The 26243-nt window shown below is 37.0% G+C and overlaps 1 protein-coding gene across 7 annotated transcripts in view; it reads right to left on the bottom strand.

Annotated features, from left to right (window-relative positions):
* The window catches only part of Khdrbs2 (KH RNA binding domain containing, signal transduction associated 2), a 506659-nt gene that overhangs the window by 268139 nt on the left and 212277 nt on the right, over positions 1 to 26243 (bottom strand). For all 7 annotated transcript variants that reach the window (XR_010054563.1, XR_005488845.2, XR_010054564.1 and 4 more), the window contains exon 4: positions 25749 to 25895. Coding sequence is in view for 2 of the 7 variants with exons in the window: in XM_039082989.2 (XP_038938917.1) it covers positions 25749 to 25895 (147 nt within the window). In the remaining 5 variants the exon portion in view is untranslated. The remainder of the gene's footprint in view (positions 1 to 25748; positions 25896 to 26243) is intronic.

Genomic DNA, 26243 nt, shown 5'->3' with positions numbered 1-26243 from the left:
GGCAGCCATCTGCTGAAATCATTTTATTTCCTGTCATTCCACTCACATGAAATTAAAATATCGATAGAAACACTTTCGGCATGGAAATTGGAAAAGTTAATAGGAAAGTCAGTTAAAGATTTCAGCAGACTGTATAGTCTAGGCTTTTTTTCTTTTTTTTTTTTGATACTTCCACTGTTCTAAATTATATACCAGGATGGAGAGTAAAATATCAAATGCAAGGGTTCAGACTCTGCCACGTAAAACTTAAAATATGATGACAATTATGGGACAGGCAAAATGCAATAGAGGAGTCAATTCACCACAAACACTGTCTGGATGCAAAGGCATCCTTACGAGCAGACAGACGAACTGCACCACAAGTCTTAGGTCCAGAAGAAAATACCAACAGTGTCTACACGCTGCTGTTGGAATGTCTTGGCCTGCCTCTGTGCTTTCATATTTCAAGCTAGGTCCCTGCTTTTCCTTCTCCAAAGACTTAAGATGAGGTTCTGATTTCATTTTTTAAAAGTAACTAAAATCCCTCTCTGTAGAAAATCCTTGTCAAGAGCACTCTGTGAAACAGACAGGTTAGAATTTGTGCACATTGTCTTCATCTCTGTCACTGATCTTGTCAGGAATCTTTCAGACTCCTGGCTTGGTTTCTTGGATCTCGGAGGTTTTCCTCAGGACCCAGATGCTTCCTTTTTAAAATGCCCTATTTAAGCATTTTCCCTCTGAGCTATCCCTCTCCCAGCTGTGAGCTGCTTCTTTACCTGGGTTTATTGAATAATTTCTTTCCCCTTTATTCTAATAATTGCATTGGCCATAGGTGGCTCTTAGTAGTAAAATCCCTGGATATTCTCCAGGACCTCTGCCTTAGTCTCTACTACCCTGCTTCTATAGATAGAGAAAGCCAACAAGAGTTAATCACCTCTAAAAATGATTCATGGGCCTTTCACCCAAACACAATTGAAAAGCACAGAACAATCAGTAGATCCTGGAGAACTTCTACTCCAGGGTCAAATAGTTTGTAACTAATAATCGTATTTTAGTTCTTTTATAAGATTATTTAAGTTGTTTCTTTGTATTGTAATTAAATTGACAGAACAACAATGTATTTCAGTTGATAAATGTTAGATGGAATGTTCTAGTCTTTTAATATTTTTATACATGTAATAGCAAAATCATAATGAAGTTTCAGGTCAATGATGAATGATGGCCACTAGTGACATAAGCAGTCATTGACTAGGAAGAGGCATTATTTCATGAAACAAACATCATCCAAAAGAGAAAGCACATACAGACAAATCTGCTTTGCATATAATATTGGGCAGAATTATTTGAAATACAAATTATCATTCTGAAAGCACCTATTAATGATAAAATAAATTCACAGTCAAAATAACATGGATAAAGTCATAGATATACCTCTTTTATAAAGAAGCAATTTAAATGGACATTTGCTAAAAATAAAACAAAAAATAATATATTTGTAATTTTGTTGTTTCTTTTAAGACAAAACAACAGATGTGCTATGTTAATTTTTTATGCCATGAAACAAAACACAAAGCTAAAAGGTAGGCCCTTCAGAAATTAGTTTTGGATCACTGTAAGAAAAAAAATTTAAATGCAGATGTTAAAGTATGATATGAGAAAGGTAATAAACATCTGGTCCCTTCTGCTGGTTTTTGGAGCAATTACAAGTATGAATATTCAAATATTTATCCAGTGTAAAGTAACAGAGAGAGATTGTATTTGTCTGGATTTGTTTTACCCAACTAGCCAACTGTTAGCAGTTACAATTACATATAGTTTGATAATTTTGCAGAGGAAGATCAAATAAAGTCATCTATTTTAGAAACAAGAGAAACACTGGGCTTAAGATCAATGAAAATACAATGACCTTATATTGGTTACTTTTTTAATAAAACAAACAGGATTATATCGCTACATTTCAGCTGGAAACAAGGTTTCAAATCTAAAGAGTAAAATTCAGTTAATGATAATTTTTTTCTGACTATTCTAACACATTTGCTGCAAGGAGTGATTTTCTTTCTTTCACACAGGTTTATTTTTATAGGAATTAAGTTCACTGCAATGTGATGCACTGAGATATCCTGGCTGGGGATAATAGGAAATACATGATACATTGTTGTTAGCATAGAATGCAAGGAGCCTGCATTGGGAAACTTGAGCAGGGAATCCCACCAGCAGCATACAGGATAAATTCCTTTTGGAGGACTGCCTGTGAGCTGACTACAGTTTTCCCTTCGGTAATTCCTGGGACTAGACTCAACTCTCTTGGAGGTCAAGCAGCAGTGCGGACCTTCCCTGTAATCTCAGAGGTGAACATTGCATCATGCTATGATAAGTGCCCTACAATGGACCGTCCTGCAGTTACTCATGGAGCCCATAGCGCGTTCACTCACCGCTTCCTGTGCAGTTATTTACGGGATGCCTGTCGTGGCCAGACCTAGAACTGATTGCTGGTGGTAGTGAATGCATAAAGCAGAGGCCACTGAATTGAACTTCCTACTGAGGGGAAGTAGACAGTAAGTCGCAGAGATAATTTGAAGAAAAAGATGTAAGGGATTTTCAAAAAAGCTACAAAATGAGCTGGGAGTGCAGGCAGGATGCTGTTCAAACTTGTTTCTGGGGGAAGGATTCACTGTTGGAAGAGTGACATCTAAGCCCACTTTGGGAAAAGATGGTGAAACCTACAGACCTGAATCAGAGGGGGAGGCAGAAACATGTGACCCGAGATTCTGAAGAAGAGGCAGGCCTGCTTAGCCCAAGGTAAAATATCAAGGGGAAAGGATCTGGAACACAGGGACAAAAGAGGAGAGGTGGAGGATATTAGACCAGAGTGAAAAACCTGGGCTGGGAGAAACATTGTGTGCCTGTTCAGCATGAAATAGAATAGAATGGCACTGAAGAGAATTAGGCCCAGTACCTCCATGGTCCCTATGACAGTTTAAAGGGAGAGACCATATACATAGTAACATGTTTCAAAGAACCAGGGTATAAAACATTGTTCATGTTGTAGTATTTAATCACACACTAATTTCTCTGTTGCTATGATGTGTGTGTGTGTGTGTGTGTGTGTGTGTGTGTGTATGTGCTTGTGTGTATGCATGTGCAGGCTTGTGTGTATACAAATGTGTATATATATGTATATATATATTTACATATGTGTATATCTATGCATGCATGAATGGGTATGCATGTATTCTATGTTGTTGGTAAAGTCCACTGTATGATTGTGTGTGAGTGTACGTGTGTTTATATGTATCCCTGTACATGTAATTGTGTGTATGCATGAGACTATGTGCATACAAATTTGGATATAGTTTTTGTGTCTACATGTAAGTATTAGAGTGTGTGTGTGTGTGTGTGTGTGTGTGTGTGTGTATGTATCCATATGCTTGCTTGTACGTGTACATTTGTTTCTGAGTGCGTATTTGTTCTTTTCACTCAACACTCAACAGAGATTTGTGTTCTACAAGAAATGTTGCAGAAAATAAAATTCATAAATCCATTCATGTTCTAAAGGCTAGAATATCTTGCAGGCAATCTTCAGAAGCTTTGCTAGGCATTGGGCAGCAAAGCATCTGAGTTTCTAATCCCTGGCAGGATTTGAAGGGCAGGTTTTTTGTGTTGACCATCAACAGTATAATCATATACATTGAATGTTTATAGCCTTGTCAATAAAGCCAATCTTCTTGCTCACTGATATAAAGCTCCTCTTTGTACCACTCTTGATGACACAATAAATGAGGTGGCCTTCCCAGGATGCCTGCTCTGGGAGAAGGAAGAGTAGCATTGCCCTCAGTCAGCTGGAGAAGGAAAAATGAGATGTGGTCATGAATACCTATGGTAGCACATTGATAAAGTAGCACCATGACCAAAATCTGCCCTCTGTAACCGGGGTTTCCACTGAGTCACATTCATGTAGGAGAACATGTATATGTGTTATTTATTTATAATTTCATGTAAAATGTATTTTTTCCACAATCTGGATTGTAAGCTATGGTTGCTATACAGTTGAGGATCCATTGATGATCATAATCAGTGGAACATGATAAACACATTTGATTGATATTCGTTAAAATTATATTCTTTATCATTGGCTTTTATATTTTCATACTGCCAAAAGTTAGATAATACTGGAAATCTGTCAGAAAACTTGTAACCTGTAACGATAAAATGTTTTATATAAATCACACAATAAAAATATATATCGAACGGCCCCCCCATGTTAAATGGCAGTTCCGTTGGTTAGAATTTAGATGTTTAATGTGGCATATCACATGTAAATCTGTCCTTTCTTGAAGTTGACTGTGATTAGCAAGAAATCACCCTCAACATTAAGAGTTGTCTGTTCATTCAATTTTTATTTTGCAAAATATTTACAGCAGATTTGTGAATTGTCAGGCACCAGTGATCGGCAACTAGTTGGTAGTAAAATCAAATATGGCAAGGAGCCATTTTGCAGACAGCCCTGGTACAGACAATACTCTATGTTCACTGTCTGCCAGGATGATGCCCTGAGTGTGGAATGCTGTCACGTTTAGAGCTCTGACAAATTACAGGACTCAGTGTGATGGAACATGTTATTATAATACAAACAAATACAATTCAGTAATCAGAGAGCACCTGGTAATGCAGCTATGAATGCATGGTATGAAGTACATACCTTGGATGATATAAATACCACCATTCCCAAAAAGCATCTTCAAAGCTGAGCTATTCCTATGATATTCCTATGAGCCATTCCTATGATGACTAGAGTTTCTAAAGTCTGGAGAGAAAGATGCTGGTATGAATGAATGTTGAAAAATGATCTTTAAATATTTTCAGTGGTTGTTTGTGAATTTCATGCAATGCATTTTGAGCACACCTTGCACCCTACAAGTTTTTCTGATCTAGCCGCTCACTCTCCCTACCCAACTTTCTGGCCTACTTTTTTCTTGTTCTTTCCTCCAACCTATCCAGGGCACTATGTGCTGCCTTGCCCATCTACACTTGGGTGTTGAACCATCCTTGGGAGTGTTACACACAGACCCACACCCAACTCTCCTTCTCCCAGCAGCTGTCAATTGTCAACCGCTCTTCAACAGGAGTGGGACTTTATGAACATCCTCTCAATGCACGCTGGGGCTTTGTCTGGTGTGAGCTTGCACAGGCTGTATGTACTCTATCATGACTCGTGTGAGTTCCCAAGTGCAAGTGCCCTGGTGTGTCCAGAAAACAGTATTGTGCTTCTGGCTTTTACAATCTTTCCATTCCCTGTTTCCTTGGGAGGAAGGGCTGGGTCCAGGAGGAGAAAGCTGGGCTGTAGCAGTTAGTACAGATGCTGCACTTGTGGTTCAGTGGGGCAGCATTGGCTTAGCATAAGCAAGGCCCTGGGTCCAATTTTCATCATTAAAATAAAATTAAATGAATGAATGAATGAATAAATAAATAAATAAAGTAGGAAGCAATTTATTTTGAGAGTTCTCTAACAGCCTAAAATGATACAGCTTGATATACGGCAGCACACTGAAGGCCGTGTTTATGAAGGTCTTGTCCTACATTTCTGCTTTTCCTTTGCCCATACTGTGGACTGAATTGCCACAAGATAGCCACTGAATGCTGTGTTCTACATTAAAGAAAGTTCTCTAATTCGGTCATATCGGGGGAATGTATCTTTTCATTCTCCAGGCTGATTTTAAAGACTGTAGAAGGGCACTGAGAAATCTAAGTGTACAGCTTTTTCTTGATAAGAAATGGTAGCTCTCACAAGGCTCTGCCTTAGAATGATTTCTACACTATTTTCAAATGCCCTGGGTGAAGGAACAGCTGTTTATTTCTCTTTAACGTCTATCTATTCACGTGTATCCACTAAGGAAAAGGCAACTCTTAAGATTCTAGTTGTGTCCTATGGGTGGCCCATTCCAATTCTGTTTACGGTTGACTCTGTACCGTCTGATGAGACTCCCAGAGGACTCTGGGCTTGCCCTTCAGTACACTGCGGTACAAAGTATTTCGCCACTTTGTCCTGCCTGTCATTTACACGTGGCATCACTGTGGAGGTGATCAAGGGTGAAGGCACACGACACTTAAACATTCGTACGCACTCTAGAAATCGTGGAGCAATAAAAGGGAAACTATGAAAATTCAGGCGAATACCCTTTAGCTCTTCCTGCTGTGTCTATTTCTCTCAGTCAGAAGGCATGGGAGCTGATGGTGCCAGGCTGACGACGTTCGTGCCAGAAGGGTGCTTGTAGACCCCAGTCCAGCTGTGCTTACCACTGCATGAAGCTAGAGTCCAGACTCTTGGCAAGTATCCCAGCCCCGTCACTGCACAGTCCCCCCATCATAGCCTGCTAGCGCTAGGCTGCCCATCACTCAGCGTTTCGATTTCTAAAAGCAGATGTTTGTGAAGAACAAACCGGTGTCTTGGAACCCACAGTCTATCATTACTTGCTGTGATCGGATTGTTTTTCGAATGTTTTAAGGTAACTACTGATGAATTTAATTAGCTAATATGATTTACAGGCGTTGAGCTACCAGGGAATAAATTAAGGAATCATTGTTTTGGTCTAGCTTTCAAGTGATGCTGACACCCTAGTCATAACATAAATAACAGATGAATGAGGCACGCAGTGGTGGGAGAAGTCTGTTTCAAGGGAAAAAATGCTTAAACAGATTTCAACGCAGGTGTTTAGGCAAAAATAGCCTGCCGGCATGATAAAGAACATCTTTGGAAAAATACCTATATATTTTGTTTCTGTATGTGGTAAACAGAAATCCAGATGCTTGTATATAGTGGGATGTTTTCACGATTCATGCTACATTGCATTTCATATGCATTTGTATGTAATCTATAAATAACAGTGTTTTGTAGAATTTATTAATCACACTTTAATCACATTAATACCTGCGGTTTAAGGTATGGTAAGTATTCTTACTGATTTTAAAAGGAGAGTTTGACGTTGTCTTCTTAGATTTTTAATAGAAAAAATATAAAAAGGGATGCTGAGCTCAGGTCAAATGGATGCCAACAGTCAGACTCGGTGCATTCTCAGTAATACTTTAGGGTTGGTAGTGGGCTAGCAGCTAAGTGACCGCGAAGCAAATACTGTCAAGGCAGTGATCACTACTCTTCATCTGAATGTGTGAAAGTTTTAAAGAAGAAAGAAGACCAAATTCCGGATGACTGGATACAGCCTACACTGGGCCTGGGAGGAAGTTGGAAATACATTAGACATATCTACTCTACCTAACATCTAAATGTTACAATAGATAATTAAAACAACTGGGATGGACGAGATGTTTAGTTTTAATTTATCATTACTTTCCACAGTTGTTTCCCTCCCCTAAAATCCCATTTTTAATCAGGCAAAGCCTGAGTAGAAATCATGGGTGCCCAACATTTTCTAGACAGCCTAGATGAGGACTAGAGGTAGATTTGCTGTCTTAAAGCATTTGTTCTGGTAAGTCATGATAGCCTTTCTTCTTTGTGATATCTAACAATTTTCTATTATTTTTAAAGAGTCAAAAATGAGTAAGTGAAATGTGTCCATATGGATGTTCTGGACTGTGGAAAATGCTCCCTTTCAGACCACACATTAAGGCATTTATTGCAGAAGAGATTAGGAAACAATGGGGCTATTGCAGTTACATATATCTGTATCTACATTTACTTTTCAGATTATAACATAATCAGATAATTTCGACTTTCCTTTTCCTCCCCATAAGCCCTACCACACCCCAGGCTCAATCTTTGAAAGTTATAGCCTCCTTTTAAATTAAGTGTTCTTATTACATACAACTTAGGAATACATATATATTCCTAAGTATAACCTGCAGGATTTCTGAATACTATTACATGTATGCATGTTTTTAGATTGATTACTTGCTGTTGGATAACCATTTGATGTGCTCTTGCATAGGGAAAGGCTTGCCAACATAAGTACCTGTAAAATAGCTACTGATATTTTGATAAGTGTTTAGAACTCCATTTCAATTGGAGATGTAAATTTATGCTATTATGATAAATTAATCTGAAATATAAAGTTTACAAACAAATTTCTTTACAGTTCTCTATACTTTTTTAAAAAAATTAGTTACACATACTGTTTCTATTATTAAGATGAAAATTTTCGGGATACTTAGTAATAGCCATTAAATTCTCATGTTTATTCAGGCCCACACACTCTCTTCCATTGACATCAGACCACAGGCTATGATTTATATTAATGATAAAACAAATCCCTAAACAAAATAGGTCATAAATATACTATAGCTTATAGAGCATTTATATCATGTTAAAATGAAATTGGAAGTAAGAAATCTGCTGTAAGGTATTTATAAAATTACCTCATTATAAGATAAAAATATCCATTTAGTTAAACGTGTAACTGTGAGTAAATCTGCTTTCCTACTGTAGCTGTCTCCAGGTGATTTGAGGCAAAATAACCTTTTCCCAATATATAGAACATTTTAATTCAAAATATAGAATAAATTTAGCATCCTTATGTAGTTTTAGCTATGAGTTTTTATACTTTCATTTCCTATGTTACAGCTTTGCTGCTCTTTAGTCTTGGATCTATGCACATGAATCTAGTGGATTTTTGTATGAATCTATTAAACAGCTTTCAAAATTCCAGTTCTATTTTCAATTCTGTTTTCCAATTTGTTTGCCTATTCCTATAGGTTCGGTGTGTTGTTTCATTTGCTCAGTGTTGGTTATCTGTCCTCCATACCTCTCTTCTCCACCACCTCCTACTCCCATCTCTACTAAATCAAAGAAACTTGTCTCTATAGTAATGTACTAAAACACTCTGGGGTACTCAAGGTGCTGAGAACGATTGGTAGTTCATTGCTCATTGTTAAACAGGGTATGCACTTCGCCCAATCCAAAGCCCATGGAATACTGCAGAAGAGAAGGACAGGTAGAATATGAAGATCGATTGCTGAGATCACAGCTGTCTTACTAGTGCTGCATCACCTTGACATTGATAAACTCACAGCAGTTGTAACTACACAAGACTTGGCCCCTAAACATAGAGTTATAGATGGAGGATAGACTCCCAGGATTCCCACTAAAAACATGATGATGACAGGAGACCACTGTCTTCAGGGACAGAATGACTATGCTCCAATGCATATCTCCAAACCCATATCCATTCTGCAGCCCATGTGAAGCCCAGTGGATCACTAAGTGTGGTGGTTTTGAATGAGAATTTATCCCACAAGCTCACATGCTTGAATGCTTAGTCATTCAAAAGGCCAATTCCTTTAAAAATGTATTCCAATTCATTAGACATACAATTTAATAAAAATAAACTATTTAAAATATCCTGTTTGGTTAAAGTCATATAAATCCAGCACATCGCAGTTGGTTAACACTTGAGAGATTGGACCTGAGTAGGGTTTTATTCTTTTGTGTTTATGAGGAAAAACAAACATCAATAAAAGTCATGAAGATTTAGAAAGGAAAGGAAAGACAAAAGGAAGAGGGAACAAGAGGCAAAATATATACCTCATTGGAGACTGAGTCAGTGTATCTTTGAACCTAGAATCAGAAATAGATTTATGGGAAAATACTTTGAATTAAGGGTGATATTCTAGGCTGTCTAGCTTGAATCATAATTCCAGATAAACAGAAACTTGAGAACAAGGACCAAAGACAGTATTCAATGCTTAGAAGGGAAAAAGCTGAGCAGAAGCCATGATAACAAATTCAGACTCAAGGAATTGCAATCTGACTGAGGAGCTGCTGTGAGTGACGTGAGGATACAGTGCTGATAAGAAAGCCACGTAGGAAGAACCAGCGATATGAAGGGCTTACACAGAGAAGGCTAACATCCTCTCAGGGACGTGCACTTCCTGTACTCTTCCATGGACGAGTTCAGTCTTCTGCACAGGTCTGTGTTACTGTTTCTTTAAACTCAGATGATGGCACATACCATTCTGTCTTTCCCTCAGCTTCTGTTTGCTTCCCTTCCCCTTCACACACATACACACAGGAACACATGGCAAGTAGGCAATATCGGCCCCTTCCTCCTGCTCTTTTTGTGGGTATCAAATACTAGTTAAATTGACAACCTTATTATGAATATAAGAACATATGAAAGCTCCAGAATAGTGGTTTCCTACATCCAGCATTGTTTTCCAGTCAAGAACAATGGAATAATCAATGATTTATGTTCTTCTTTCAATGTAGTTTCTATTGCAGGCTAAGGAAACACACTATTAACTATTTCTACTAACCAAGAGTGAACACACTGCAGTGGGGGAAGGCATCAACGAGCTTCTGGAAGGAACTTAAATTCAAGTATCAGTTTTACATTTCCACCATAACAAGAACTCTGCAGCACACCACTGACTTGCCTTTAAAGTAATTGGAAAGCATTGCTATCAAGTTGTACGTGTATTTGTGCTATGAACACAATAGGCCACAAGACAGAAAGTACAGGAAAACATCTTTGAATATCCTGATAAAGCACAAGGGATACACTACCTGCTTCAGCACCGGAACTAATGCTGGCAAGTATTAATGAATTATAGTAAGCTCAGATGTGACAACTCGGACAAGAATACAGACATAGGACGCTCGGGATATAGAGAAACTTTACCGTAACTATATGAATACTGCCATGGTCATATGACCTCTATTGTTCTCAGTACTACAGGATGATCTGGTAACATTCATGCTTTCACAGTTTTTTTTCTTTTTATTAATTTAATTTACTTTTTATTTATTCATTTTATATCCTGCTTACTGACCTCAGCCTGGTCACTCCTCCCACAATCCTTCCCCTCTCCCCTCCTCCTCTGAGCTGGTGGGGGCCCTCCTGGGTATCCTAATTTACCCTGTCACTTCAAGTCTTTTGGAGACCAGGCACTCCCACTCCTATTGAGTCTAGACAAGGCAGCCTAGCTATAGAACATACCCCACATACAGGCAATAGATTTAGGGATAGCCTAAAGACCCTGCTATACCACTCCTGGCCAAATAATCAAAAGATGCTCAATATGTTCATATCAGCTTTATTCCTAATACCAGAAACTGGAAACGATGTAGATTTCCCTCCACTGAAGAGTAGATAAAGGAAATATGGTACATCTACCCAATGGGATACTATTCAGCTATTAAAAACAAAGCCATCATGAATTTTGGCAAATTTAAGGAACTTGAGAATATCATCTTGGGTGAGGGGTAACCTAGTCACCAAAAGACATGCATGGTGGATATATTTACTTACAATTGGATATTAGCCAAGAAATATGGTACAATGTTATGTTTGCACAGATTTTAAGTTTTATCTGTAAAACAGAGTTCTATATGTGTCTACTGTTGTCCTGCCTTTGAAAATTTCAGAACACTTAAATTTCAAGCAAATGGGAACTATCTGCAACATTAACTTTACACCTGCTAGAAAAATATCGAATATAATACTTCTGTACACTTCTGTAAATAAGAATGTTTAGTTCACAGTGGATCACTCGTGAGTAGGACACATGGTGTTGGCAGTCTCCAAGGGACTGTGTTTTAGTTGATACTTAGCCTGTGCAGAATATGTCTATTCTAAGGTTTAAGAAGAGTGGTTGCAAATATTTTATTAGTGGGTAATTTTCCTTTAATTAAAAAAAGTCTCCCTGTTTATAATTTCTACTGTTGTGTGTGAATTATCTTCCTGAATCTTCTCCAATTTCTTGAATAAGCCTGGAAATCAAAAACAAAGGGCAGAAAGGGGGAAAATGTAACTCATTTTAGGAAAATGTGCTAATAGCAGATGGTGTTTTTCTCCCTTCAGTGCGCTCTGGAAATCACAAAGGACCTCTGGGACTGGGCAAGATTAGTTAAAAGACCTGTGAGTGAAAAATTTATCGTGGCTGAAACAAATGTTCAACAATGGTTGGAAAATGTTAAGTCCCAGATGAGAGATGGAGTTTCAAAGCAACAAGAAACCCTTAAAATTATAAAATCCTACCTGTTTTGTTACATGATAGCAACGGGAATGTCCACTTACAGAACCCGAGCCCTAAAATTCCAAACTCAACAAGAAAGAAAGAAAATGATCTTTCGTAAAATCTGAGATAGGGAAAGCCAAAAAGAATAAATTGCTCATCCCCATGCATATACAAAACCATGTGTGCTGGAATAACCCGAGTCATGTCACTAAGTGCGGATCACTATCTGCCCCATGATTTGATTGTGCTAGTTGGAGTTGTTTGAACAATTACAATAATAATTCTGTTTTAAAATAATTTCATTTTTGTATATTTCATTTCATGAGATCCTAAACTGTTCTTAATGTGACACACAATTGTGGAAAAAGTCCAGATATTTCCGATGATACCAGTCTAATTGTATTTTTCCTGTTTGGACACACTAGGTGCCAGGGTATACCTCGTGTATTTTAGTTAAACCATACTAACCTATCTTCCTTCCTTCCTTCCTTCCTTCCTTCCTTCCTTCCTTCCTTCCTTCCTTTTTCATTTTGTGCAAGCAAACGGAAAACAAGTCGAGTAGCTATACCGAGAGGTGGGGGGCAGGATCTGCACTGGCTATCATTGCTTGTCATGCCGTGAGGAAAGACTAAAATGATCTCTGCAATTCCAGCATCTTTATTAGAGCAAATTACTATCCTCTGGTCATTTCCACCCACATTCATTGCAGATTCGTATTCAAAGATAACAGTAACACCATAGGCCTAGTATTTCTGTATTTCTTCTGAATCTGGTTAATGCACTTAGGAACTTTGATATTAAGCACAGATGTCTAACTACACCGAATGCTAGCTGTGCTGTTCTTCTGCTACCAAATGTGGAAAACTCTTTACTAGAGGTGAAATGCTGGGCTCATTTATACAAAAGCCAAGCAGGCTTGCTGTGCTATGGACTTACGCTTCTTACAGACTTAGACATTCTTGGAACTTAGCTATGTAACAGACATTGCTTATTCTTCTTGGGACATGTAACCTGACAACTTAAATCAAAATAAAATATTTGGAAATATGTATGTAATCAATTTTAGACAGCTCAGTATCAATAAGACACATTTTCTTATGCAATTTTCTATTTTTTAAAATAAATAATGTTTAACTCATTTAAAAAATAAAAATATTAGTTAAGAAGTGTCATATGATATAAAAAGACATTGCTAAAATTTAAAACTTGTGGTACAAAAGAAAGTAACTCTGGATGGCTTCTCCCCTAAGCTTGATATAGAGAAAGATCAGTTATTTAAATGTGGAAGGCCTAGCACATTTGGGAAGACATACACTGTGTGTCCCTTCCTTAAATCACAAGTATATTAGCACATTTTGCAACCAAAAGAGGAGGGATCATCAGAAACCCATGTACTGTCAGGCTCAAGGGCTTCTGGGAAGTCTAGATCAGAGGACTAGCTGATGAAGTCATTTTCTACCTATAGGAACAGGAATATCTGTGTTGGAAAAATAATATTAAGAATAGTGTTGGTGGAGAGAATATTTGAGAGTGTTTTTCTTGTAAAAGGTTTTACTTTGCTCATAAGCCAAGTTGACACAGACTCACTTCAGTCTGTGATCCATGACGAGCTTGAAGACAAGAAAATGAACTGAATGAACAGGCTGTCAAATGCAAGATGGCTGCAAATATTGGAGAAATGTATGCCATTTTTAAGAATTCATGGGTTTGATTGGCAAGTGTCATATTGAGTATTTTTTGCATCTATATGTTTTGGTCTGTAATTATTTATTTGTCGAGGCTTTATGTGATTTGAATGTCAGTGTAACTAAGCTCATGACTTTGACATTAACTGTTTGATAGTCTTTGTAGAATTGTGTGTAAAAACCACCTAGTGCTGTGCTTTTATTACTCAGGGGATTTTTTTTAAATCTTTCAGCTCTTTGGGCCTCAGATCATGATTTTATTTTTTTTCTCCATTTTATTAACTTGGGTATTTCTTATTTACATTTCTTTTTTTAATCACTATATTTTACATTTTTAATGTAAGTTATTAGGAGAGAAAAATTAAGGTTGAGTTTTTGAGATAATTAAAAAATAGAGAAAAGTCTTAATTTATCCACCTCCCATATCAATTTATGAATTGAATTTGTAAACCTAGATGTTGGAGATCATACAACCCCAACCCAAACATTGACATGCATTCTTACTCTCTTCTCAAATAGAAAGTATTTATGAAGTATACTTTTAATGGGCTTTACTTTCCAACTAAGGACTCTCTAAAAAACTGTCCTAGGCTATGACAAGGTTTTTTTATAGTCTATACACTTTGAGCATCCCTAACCTGCATATCAACTCCTAGATTCAGCATCCATAACTGCATATTAACACATAGATTCTCACAGTATCCCTAACCTACGGAATTTTCCTGAAGTCTAATTTCTTTTTTTTTTTTTTCATTTTTATTAACTTGGGTATTTCTTATTTACCTTTCGATTGTTATTCCCTTTCCCGGTTGCCGGGCCAACATTCCCCTAATCCCTCCCCCTCCCCTTCTCTATTGGTGATCCTCTCCCCATCTTCCCCCCATTACCGCCCTCCCCCCAACAATCACGTTCACTGGGGGTTCAGTCTTAGCAGGACCAAGGGATTCCCCTTCCACTGGTGCTCTTACTAGGCACCCAGGGAGCCCAGGGTCAGTCCATTATAGTCTTTGGGTACTGGCTTAGTCCCTGGAAGCTCTGGTTGGTTGGCATTGTTGGCATTGTTTTTCATATGGGGTCTCAAGCCCCTTCAAGCTCTTTCAGTCCTTTCTAAGATTCCTTCAACGGGGGTCCCGTTCTCAGTTCTGTGGTTTAATGATGGCATTCGCCTATGTATTTGCTGTATTCTGGCTGTGTCTCTCAGGAGAGATCTACATCCGGCTCCCATCGGCCTGCACTTCTTTGCTTCATCCATCTTGTCTAATTGGGTGACTGTATATGTATGGGCCACATGTGGGGCAGGCTCTGAATGGGTGTTCCTTCTGCCTCTGTTCTAAACTTTGCCTCCCTATTCCCTGCCAAGGGTATTCTTGTTCCCCTTTAAAAGAAGGAGTGATGCATTCACATTTTGGTCATCCTTCTTGAGTTTCACATGTTCTGTGCATCTAGGGTCATTTGAGCATTTGGGCTAATAGCCACTTATCAATGAGTACATACCATATGTGTTTTTCTGTGATTGGGTTATCTCACTCAGGATGATATTTTCCAGTTAACTCAGGAGATTTTTAATGTACTTTTATTTCACTGGGGGTTATAGGTCTATTTAAATTGTTGATCTGATCATCTACCATAATCAAATGGGCTTCTTTCCAGAGATACAGGGATGGTTCAACATATGAAAACCAGGAAATGTAATAAAAAATCTACACAAATGAAAAGAAGAAAACACACATGATCATCTCATTATATGCAGAAAAGGCCTTTGACAAACTGCAACAACATTCATAAACAATTCCTGGGAGAGATTACAGATGTAAGGACGATAACTAAATCTAATAAAGGCAATTTACAGGAGGCCTATAAGTACCATGAAATTGAATGGAAAAAATGCAAATGACTTTTACTAAAAACAGGAACAAGACAATATAGTACATTCTCTTATTATCTGTTCAATATAGTACTTGAAGTAGGTCTTAGCTATATCAATAAGACAACTGAAAGAGATCAAAGGGATACAAAATAGGAAGGGAAGAAGCCAAAGTATCTCTATTTTCAGATGATATCATACTATACAGTGAAACTAAATCTTACAGCTGATAAACTGGTCCAACAAAGTAGCTGGCTACAAGATTAACTCAAAAGAAAATAATCAGAAGCCCTCCTGTATAGATATAACAAGCTGAAAGAGAAAAATCAACTACAGAATCAACACCTTTAACAATATCTTCAAATAATAAAGTATATTTTGGTGTAACTCTAAACAAACAAATAAAAGATTTGCATGATAAAAACTTCAAGCCTTTGAAGAAAGAAATTGAAGAAAATATCAGAAGATGGGACAATCTGCCATGCGCAGGATTGATAGGATTAACATCGTATAAATGGCTATCCTGCCAAAAGCAATATACAGATTTAATGCAATTCCCAATAAAATTACAACTCAATTATTTATAGACCTTGACAGGATAATTCTCATCATCATATGGAAAAAACCCAGGATAGCCAAAACATTCCTAATTTTAAAAAAACGACTTCTGGAGGTCTCATGATTTCTGATTTTTACTAGAGAGGTTAGTAATAAAACTGATAGAGTATTGGTATAAAAGAGACATATTAATCAATGTAATTAAATTGAAGATCCAGACATAAATCCACACAGCAAATTAATACCTGGAGTTTGATAAAGAAGCCAGAAATAAAGAATGAAAAAAAAAGAAAGCATCTTCAACAAATGATGCTGGTAAAGCTGGATGTCTGTAAGTAGAAGAATGTAAATAGATACATATTTATCACCGAAAAATAGGTCCATATTTATCACCATGCACAAAGTTCAAGTCCAAGTGGATCAAAGACTTCAACATAGAAATAGTCATACTGAACCTGGAAGAAGAGATAGTAGGCACTAGCCTTGAATATTTTAGAACAGAAGGTGATGTTCTAAACAGAACACCAATAGCACAGACAACACAATCAACAACTAATAAGTGGGACTTCATGAAACTTATGCAAGTCAAAGGACACTATCAATTGGACAAAGCAGCAGCCTACAGAATAGGGAAATATTTTTAATCAACTCCCCACTCAATAAAGGACTAATATCCAAAATATGTAAAGAATCCACACAACTAGATATTTTAAGACATAATTCAATTAAAAATGGTGTACAGATTTACTCAGCGAATTCTCAGCACAGGAATCTAAAATGGTTGAGAAACACTAAAAAAAAATGTAGAAAATCCTCAGCCATCAGGAAAGTATAAATAAAAGCTTCTTTAAGATTTCATTTTATTCCTGGTAGAATGGAAAAATCAATAACACAAGCATCAGATCTTGCTGGCGAGAATATAGAGCAAGGAGAACTCTCCTTTATGGCTGATGGGAATGTAAACTTGCATAGCCACTATGGAAATCAATATGGTAGTTCCACAAAAAGTTGGGAAGCAATTTACCTCATATTCAACTGTACTACTCTTGGGCATATACCCAAAGGATGTTCCTTCCTCCTACAAGAACACTTGTTCAATAATGTTCATTGATGATTTACTCATAATGGCCAGGACCTACAAGCAATCTAGATGTACCTCAACAGAGGAATGAAAAATGTAGTTACATGATGAAGTAATACTCGATTGCTAAAACACGAATGAAATCTGCAGGCTAATGGATAGAATCAGAAAAACAATATGCTGAGCAAGGCAATGTTGACCCAGAGAGGTAAATATGGCATGTATTCAGTTAGAGGGCTATTAGCATATAAGTACATGATAACCAAACTACAATCCATAGGCTCAGAGAGGTTCGGTAATGAGTGTTCTGGGGCATACATGGAGCCCTGGAGAGGGAAATAGTAGATTTTATGAGTGAGCAGAGGCTGGGAGGGGACAGGAAATGCTGAGTCTGCTATAGGGAAGGGGTACTTGGAAAGATTGCGGGGAGAGATGGCTGGAATTTTAGAGAAATCTTGAGAGTGTTGTGGAAACTTACTGCAGTCGAAACTTCCTGAGGTCTATGAAGGTTACCCCAATGAGAACTCCTGGTAATGGAGAATATTGAGTCCCAGCTGGCCAGCTCTTATAGTCTGGTAGGGTCTATGGGGATAGGGAAGATTTTTATTCAGTTGAGTTGCTGACTAAAGGAGTCTCATGGAAATCCAAAACCAATCCAGGCTGTCAAAAGAATTGCACTCTACAAATGGACAGTAGGACATTGCTGCCAAGCACAACACCCACATATTGAACATGGGGAAGTAGAGATGGTGCCAACGTACAGCCTTCAGTCCTGTGTTCTAGTCTCTTTGATATGGGAAAGTACTCTACAGGCTACCAAAGCAGAAGCATGGACATAAACCCATCTATAAAACATTTGACATACAACCTGTCTTGCCTGTAGGAGTATCCAGCCAATGTCTGATTTGACTTAGAGTCTTCTCCATGACATGGAACCTGTACCCAACACTGCTTGGGAAACCAAGATCCAGACAATAGATAGCCCATTCATCTAGCTTGAAACATTATGGGTCAAAAAAGAGGAGAGAATGAGAAAGAAAAAGAGAGAAGGAGTCAAAATATAATGTAATATTTGCATTTAATTCTCTAAAGCAGTAGTTTTCTTCCTGTGGGTTGTAACCCCTTTGGTAGTGAATGATACTTTTACAAGGGTCTCATATCAGATATCCTGTATATCAGAGACTTATAATTTGTTATAACAGTAACAAAACTGCAGTTGTGAATTAGCAATGAAAGTAATTTTGTGGTTGAGGATCACTGCAACATGGAGTTTAAACTAGTTCAGTATTAGGTAGGTTGAGAACCATTGTTCTAAAGAGATTGTGTGTGTGTGTGTGTGTGTGTGTGTGAGAGAGAGAGAGATATGTGTGCATCTATATGTGTTTATATGTATTACATGTATGTATTTATATTTGGAATATTGAGAACCACTTCTCTAAAGGGTGCCTGTGATACTAACAAGCGAGAGTCTTGCATTGTGGATGAAATCTGCTTGATAGGATCTATAGGTCTTTAGCAACACAAAAAACACTTTAGGGGTACCATGAAGGTTCTGTCCTGGGGACTAACTTCAAAAGTGATTCTATTGAATACAATACCAACTAGTGTGGAAGAAGTACCTCACAAGGACATATTCAAACACTGATGGAAACAGGGAAAGGAAGGTTGCTGTTGGAGATGGGGCTCGTCCAGCATGTGCTTGCCATCTAACCATGGGGTTCTGAGTTTGATTTCCAATACTCATATAAGAACTTGAGCATACCATGTTTAATCTAATAGACCTAGTATTTGTGTGTCGACGGGGAGGCAAAAAAGATTCCTGGGGTTTTCTGGTCAAATCAGTGAGCGTCTGGTTCAGTAAGTGGCCCAGTCTCAAAAGTAAGACAAGCAATGAAAAAGACACCATATGTCACCATTTGTCATACACACAGACACACACATACAAAGACACACACACACACACACACACACACACACACACAGAGAGAGAGAGAGAGAGAGAGAGAGAGAGAGAGAGAGAGAGAGAGATTGAGAGAGAGAGTCATAGAATCATTCTGCATGGCTAAAAACAATAGGAAATCTTAGAGATTGGCTTTGGGAACATCAGAATTCTAGGTTGTCAAAAGTAAAACCTGGCATATATGGTGAGCATGTTATTTAAAAGTATTCAATGCCCATGATAACTTTGTATTCATAAATTATAGAATCAGTCAGATATAGTGAGCATATTATTTCTAAGGATACAATGCCCATGATAATCCTGTATCCATAAATTGTGGCCATCCCTATAAAGTGAGAATTTTTAATCACTTCATTTTTCTGTGTTTTATGCTAAATCTATCAATTAGGAATGCTAACATATACTTTGATTTCCGCAACAATGAACATGCTGTTAATATATCTCTATTCAAAACTAACAATGATTTTACTTATATTTGAAGTAATAGTGATATTTTTATGACTATTCAGAGATTAAGAAACTCTAATATTAAATGATAATAAATCTTGGAAATAAAATGAAAATAGGGTCATAGTGTCATAGCAACAAAGGGAGACTTGCTGAGAAGGTAACAATTACACAAATTCCTGCAGCTCTTTGCTGCAATTCCATTAGCAAAATCCCACATGGTTACATTCTGATTACTTGCATAAAAAAGAAGATGCTTTTCACTAGAGCACGTTGAGGAATTTCTGGGTAATGTTTACCAATCATTACTTTGAAGACCTGATGCCAGCTTATGGTTTCTGCTTCCGTACTGAACCTAATGTTACATCATATGCTACAGCTGGTCATGTTCTTTTTTGTAGGCTGGGGCTGGACTGCTGACAATGCTGAATTCCTGCCATAGTCAGCTCCCAGGCATTTGCCACCTCCCATCTTCTAGGTCTACCCACATACAAATATCATTTGGATTAGTTTGTGGGTTCTTGTTTAATACATTATTTCTCCTATATGTTCACATGAATGAAACCGTGATGCAATTTTCTTTTAAAATAAAAGTGCAGTATGGATCTCATGACAATACTACTCATGCATTATTACATAAATAAATATGTTTAATTAAAATATTTATGAGCAATGATTTATTTTCCTTATACTCCAAGATATTATTAAGTTCTTTAGCATGTGAAAATCCAGATCCTTTCTCCTCTGTACTAAAACTACCCATTTTTCCACTTACTGTACATCTGCTGTCACTCTTGTGCAATGGTGTTCTTTTCTAATTTCAGGGGTAGGAACATCCTCTGATAAATACAAAGTAAGGTGTCCTGTTTTTGGGTTTATCAGAAAGAAGAAAAGACTTCTGCTTTTTTCTACATCCCAAGTATCTATAAGTTTTCATTATGGTTCTCTAATATCTCAAACTAAAATTAATAACCTTAAGTGCCTCATTTTAAGAAGGATGACTATTAATATGATAGTCCAATATAATGTATGAAAGGAGGCTGGAATCTTACAAGCACATATATATATATGTATATATATATATTAAGGTATATATATTAAAGTTCAACTTCCTACCGCATAGCTATCTTCATAGAAATATATAAATATGGATGCACAAGAATATATCAATATTATTTAATATTTGGTTGACAAATCACCATAACATGGTCATTAAATAAGACATAACTCTTCTGTAATCCTGAGTATATTCCTAGACATACTTTTTCATCTTCCAACACTGTTCTTTTTCATTATTAGTTATATGAGAAATTAATATAACTTGTTTTGATAATATTCACAACCTATTACTGTTATTTGCTAAATGGACATAGTATTAAAATGACTTGTTATGAACTATTATTATGCCCATAGATTAATTCATCTCTCAGTCTACATCAGAGTAGCTTCTATCTGTGGTAGATCACCATCTACCACAGTGACCCACAAGTAGCCAAGATAGAGATAATAAGATTCTATGAAATGTTCAGTCCTAAATGAGATATTAATTACTTGTCCTCCCAAGGGTAAGAGATCATTGTATAAGAGAAGACAGAAAGAGCACAAAGTCCAGAGGCAATGGGTGATCACAAGAAAGTGGCTTCCAGACACAGGAGGAAAGTTGTACATATGAACTCACTGTGGTTGTGATGGTAGGTACAAGACCCAGGCAAGCTTAAGTCAGAGATAATCTTACCATGGGGAAGGAAGGTAGGCATCTATTGGCCACTCATAGCAAATGGGAGAGAAGCAGTCAATTTTCTCTAAGAGTATAGATTGTGTTAATTCAATCACACTCCAGTGATTATTTTCTGTACTGAATTAAGTTAAAAGTCTTCTTTATGAGACTCGTAAATGAGACACACAAGTATACAAAGGCAAAAATGAAATGTGTATGCAAATGCATGAATCTATAATGAATCTATAAACCTATTACCCACCTACCTATCTACCTCTTTTCTCCGCTTTACTTTACACAAAACTCTGGTTGAGAACACATGAAGCTTAAGCCAAGCAAGACAGAGAGTGGTCGACTCGTGGATTCTGATAAAGGGCTGTATTATGACTTCTTATTTAGATCTCTAACATCACTTATAGGAGAAGGCAAAAAAAGTCTATTTTTTTTTGTTATCTAAGGCTGATTTCTTGTTTATGTGGAAGCTCACTTTTCATCTTTTCTATGGAAAATGTATGGGTACACACTAATTGATATTAAATTATAATTATCAGTTACTTATTATTAATTGTGTATGTGCTATGTGTATGCACATACTACCTCACACAGTTGGAAGTCGGAGGACCATATTTTTGAAGTTGCTTCTCTGCCTCCACCTGGGGTGGAACTTGTCTTTGGGGGTAAGTTCTTTTACCTGCTGAGCAATCCCACTGCCCACTAAAATGACTTTTGAACGCCTCACACTTTCTATTTAGGAGGCAATGTCTTAAGTTCCAGTCATGTATTAAGCATTAACAAAACTGACCAATTTATTTAATGAAAACTGAGAGGTTCAACTGACAACACAGAACACCATCATTATTTTGACTTAATATTCTGACTAGATCCAGAGAATATATATTAATTTGGAGTGCTAAGGACGTTCCTGATACAAACTTTAGCAAAAATGTTGCTGTATAAAGTTGCACAAGCCATCATCCACACAAAATATGCTTGTGTCCTAATATCTAAATTATACAAGAAAGGAACACCGTGAAATAGAACAGGCCAGTTACAGCCAGTTTTTCCAGCATAAGGAGAAAAATGGACATGAGCTCCTCACTGAAGCATCAGTTAAGTAATTTTATAAGTAGAATTTATAATTTACTCTAGATTATCAATCTCTATAATAAGGCAAATTAATGAATAATTTTGGTAGAGTTTATTCTTAAAACATTAAAAGTTTAAAATTGGCAATGTTCCATTTAATAATATGGACTTAAGCATTACAGATTTTAATTTGGAAGCATTCATACTAGTTTCAGTAACTACTCAAGTTTTCTTCAACACCTTTCTTCAACAGTGTTTTCTTCAACACCTAATTTAGTTGAAGGAAGTGAGTTGGTTTCTTCCATCATAAAGCATTTCATAAGGGATTTCCTGAACTCATACTGGTATTTCTGATGACTGTAGCCTATGGACATAGGCAGGTTTAGTAATTATATCTAATATAACAAGGAGAAGATGAAAAGTTCCTATGATGAAAAGATACAACTTTACAGAGGAAGAAGATGTCAGTAGAATGTCAGAGTTCTGGCCTGAATAGGTCTTCTGTATTGTTCTAGCATCCAACTTCCTGATATGAATTGTCACCTCTGATGTTTATAAATATTAATGTCTTGTGATGTTGTCATCATCTATCTATCTATCTATCTATCTATCTATCTATCTATCTATCTATCTATCTATCTATCTATCTAATCTCTTTGTGGTTCTGGTAATAGATAAGGTAAAGAAATACTATCCTTTGCCTGGAGCTAAGAAAGGGAAAAAGAGAAACATTCAGAAGGACTGTCACAAATGGTATGGCCTATAAAAATTATTGGGGAATAGGTTCACAGCCACAACCCTCAGGACACTCATGTTCTAAGAGGTAAACAAACCATAAAGAGGTCTGTGCATGTATGTATGTATGTATGTATGTATGTATGTATGTATGTATGTATGTAAGTATGTATGTATCTGTCATCTATCTATTATATTCTACCATCTATCTATCCATTTATCCATCTATCATTTACAATCTTCCTCCATATCACTCTATATAAGATATGATTATAATAAAAAACTGTGAGAGAAATAAATAGGGAGAGAGGGTAAGGACAGTGAATCACTATTTTGAATGGAGTTATCAGTGATGTATGGGCCTGTCACAACAGCACTGCCTGGTAGAAAGCCACCAAGGAAGCTACTTTAGATTTGAGGTTGAAGAAGTTCCTATGCATGTAAGATTTGAGAAGATGCTAAAAGGGAAAGGAACAGACATGTTAAGTTTTGAGAAGAAACTCCAAGCCTCTAGAGTTAGCAGTGAGCTTCTATGTTGCATAAGCAAGAGCCAAAAAGAATAAAAGAACACAGGATGAGACAAGTGGATTACAGAGCAGAATTCACAGATATGGCAGAGGCAGGGTAGAGCCTATATTTAAATGGTCCCCATGGATTAGACATGTGGCCTAACTGCATTTGCCTTGTGTGCTTTTCTGCTAAATTTGGTTCAGTCATTTCAGAAAAACACTGTTAGCAAAGGTGCTAACAGCCATTCTCTGCCTGTGGAGTTTGAATGACTCTTTCACAGGGTTACATAGGAATATTGCAAAACACAGGTATTTACATGACATCATGGTATGAAGGGGCAATGACAATGATTTTGTTGTTCGGGGCCAGCACAACTGTAAAAGGGATGCAGCATTAGAAAAACTGAGAAAACCCTGCTAAATGGAGAAGAGACAATGTTGGCACAGAAAGAAATTGCCAAGCATGCCAAGCATTCATGTTTTAGTGCATAATTTAGAAATGGACTGATTACAAGGTATAATATATAAGAAAGTGATACATATCATTTACATTCAGTATGCAAGGGCATGGACTTACCATGCATTCTATGTTCAAAATATATGCATCAAAGACATGCTAAAATGAACAGTATAAAGATTGGAATAAAATAAGTAGGAATAAAAGAACAATTGGTTAAAAAGAGGCCAAGAACTTGAAGTAGATCAGGGAGCATTATATGAGAAAGTTTAAAGGGAGGAAAGAATATATATCCAAAAAAAAGTCATATTACTGTGTCTAACACATTTTACCTCAGAAAGTTTTTCTACTATAATAGACTTAAAAGTACATTTCTACAGTGTTTTCCTATTTTAATCCCCTTTGCATGTATTATCCTGTTTGATATTGATACTAGTTGTGACTAATTAAGCTGTGATCACTTTCATTTTGAAGATGCACAAACGGATGCTAACTTAAGTAACTTAGCTAAAGCTATACAATAAATTTGTGATATAAGCAGTCCTGGCCTCACTGCACATACATGTATCTGTTCTGTTCTGTAGTAAATTGACTAAAATGGCTTACTCAGCCTAGCGCTAAATATTCCCTTGGAAACCAATGGAAGAAAGAATGTAGGTTCATCCATCTTGAGAATGGGATATATTTAGGAAGGTTTCCAGATGATGAGACCCAATTAATAACCGTGTTCCTGAAGTTAAGAAATACTCAACTTAGTGAGGCATTATTCTGCAATCGTGTCTTGACAAAGATTAATGTTTGGGTCGGACATGTGACTAGAAAACGTGGATAGACCTTAATGTTTATACACCTAGAAAATTCTAAGATACTTTTGCTTCCCAGTTTTCAATGTTATTACTAATCAATAAACCAAAAATGGAATATTCTTTGAAGTTTTTACTGAGTGTTCAAACCCCTAGTTTCTTCCTTTGCAGATGAATCTCAGAGAACCACTCTCTGAGCTCAGGATTTCCCCAAGATCGTCCACGGAACATTACTCAGCAGTCTCTCAATACCGCAGCACTAAAACTCATGGCAAGATTTCTATTGAAAGACCTCTTCCTAGAATGCTCCTTTTTCATCCTTAAGACTCCGTGCACTTACCTCCTCCTACTTCTTCTTTATCAGCAGAGAACTCCATTCAACTTGCAGTTGAATTGGCAGGTGAGCATCCCCCATTATGCTCACACTGCCTAGTGAGTTTATATTTCTAACTTTTTAAGTTGACATTTATCTGCCTTCATTAACATGATCTTATGTGCTATTTTGTATCAGCCAGCACCTGACATACTGTCACATAAAAATCATTAACTATTCTAAAGTACTGTGAATGTTTTATTATAAATAATATTCAATTCCATCCCTTTTTAATTATACCTTTTGTACTAATTATAAATTTTCAAACTACATGTCAAGGGCTCAAAGCAGGGAAATGTGGCATAAATAATGTATCTTTGCTTGTTATTCTTATTATTCTTATTCTTCCTGGCTGTGGACTCGTGTATACTATATAACTGGTTGGTGGTGAATACTTTTGTCGGAATAATCTATGCATAGATAACTAATGTGCAATGTGAAGTCACTTTCAAAAATCAATGGAGATCAAAGACACAACTTAAAATAGAAACTGATAAGGAACCATTTGTAAAATCAAAGTCACTTACAGGAACCAGGAATTTTTTAATCTCTTCCAAAGCATGACTCATCCGTGAGTAAGCTTCCCCGGGTGGAGCAAACACTTCAATTAATACGTGCAGTTCGTCACTCAGGTGGGCATACTTGGCCTCCCCACTCTTCCTCAGCTCTTCTTCCTGTAAAGAAGTTATATTTAGAAATATGGATGCACTCATTTTACATTGATTTAACATTTCCTGAGAATATGACAAAGGGCCATAATCTAAGCAAATTTTCCAAAGGTGGAAAGAAATTCTTTGAGAAATAAAACTTCACTGCAAGTTGGTTAACCATTTTCAAATTTGGATATTTTTTCCCTTTTCATTTTTTATTGGATATTTTTTATTTAATTTCAAATGTTATCTGCTTTCCCCCACCCAACCACCCACTCCTTCTCACCTCACCTGACATTCCTTACACGGGGTGGGGAGGGGAGGTTGTCCCGCCTTGATAGGACAAAGGGCTTTTCTTCCCATTGGTGCCCA

This window comes from Rattus norvegicus, chromosome 9, assembly GCF_036323735.1.
Source record: "Rattus norvegicus strain BN/NHsdMcwi chromosome 9, GRCr8, whole genome shotgun sequence".
Lineage (NCBI taxonomy): Eukaryota > Metazoa > Chordata > Mammalia > Rodentia > Muridae > Rattus > Rattus norvegicus.
This window is presented reverse-complemented; position numbering and strand designations above follow the sequence as displayed.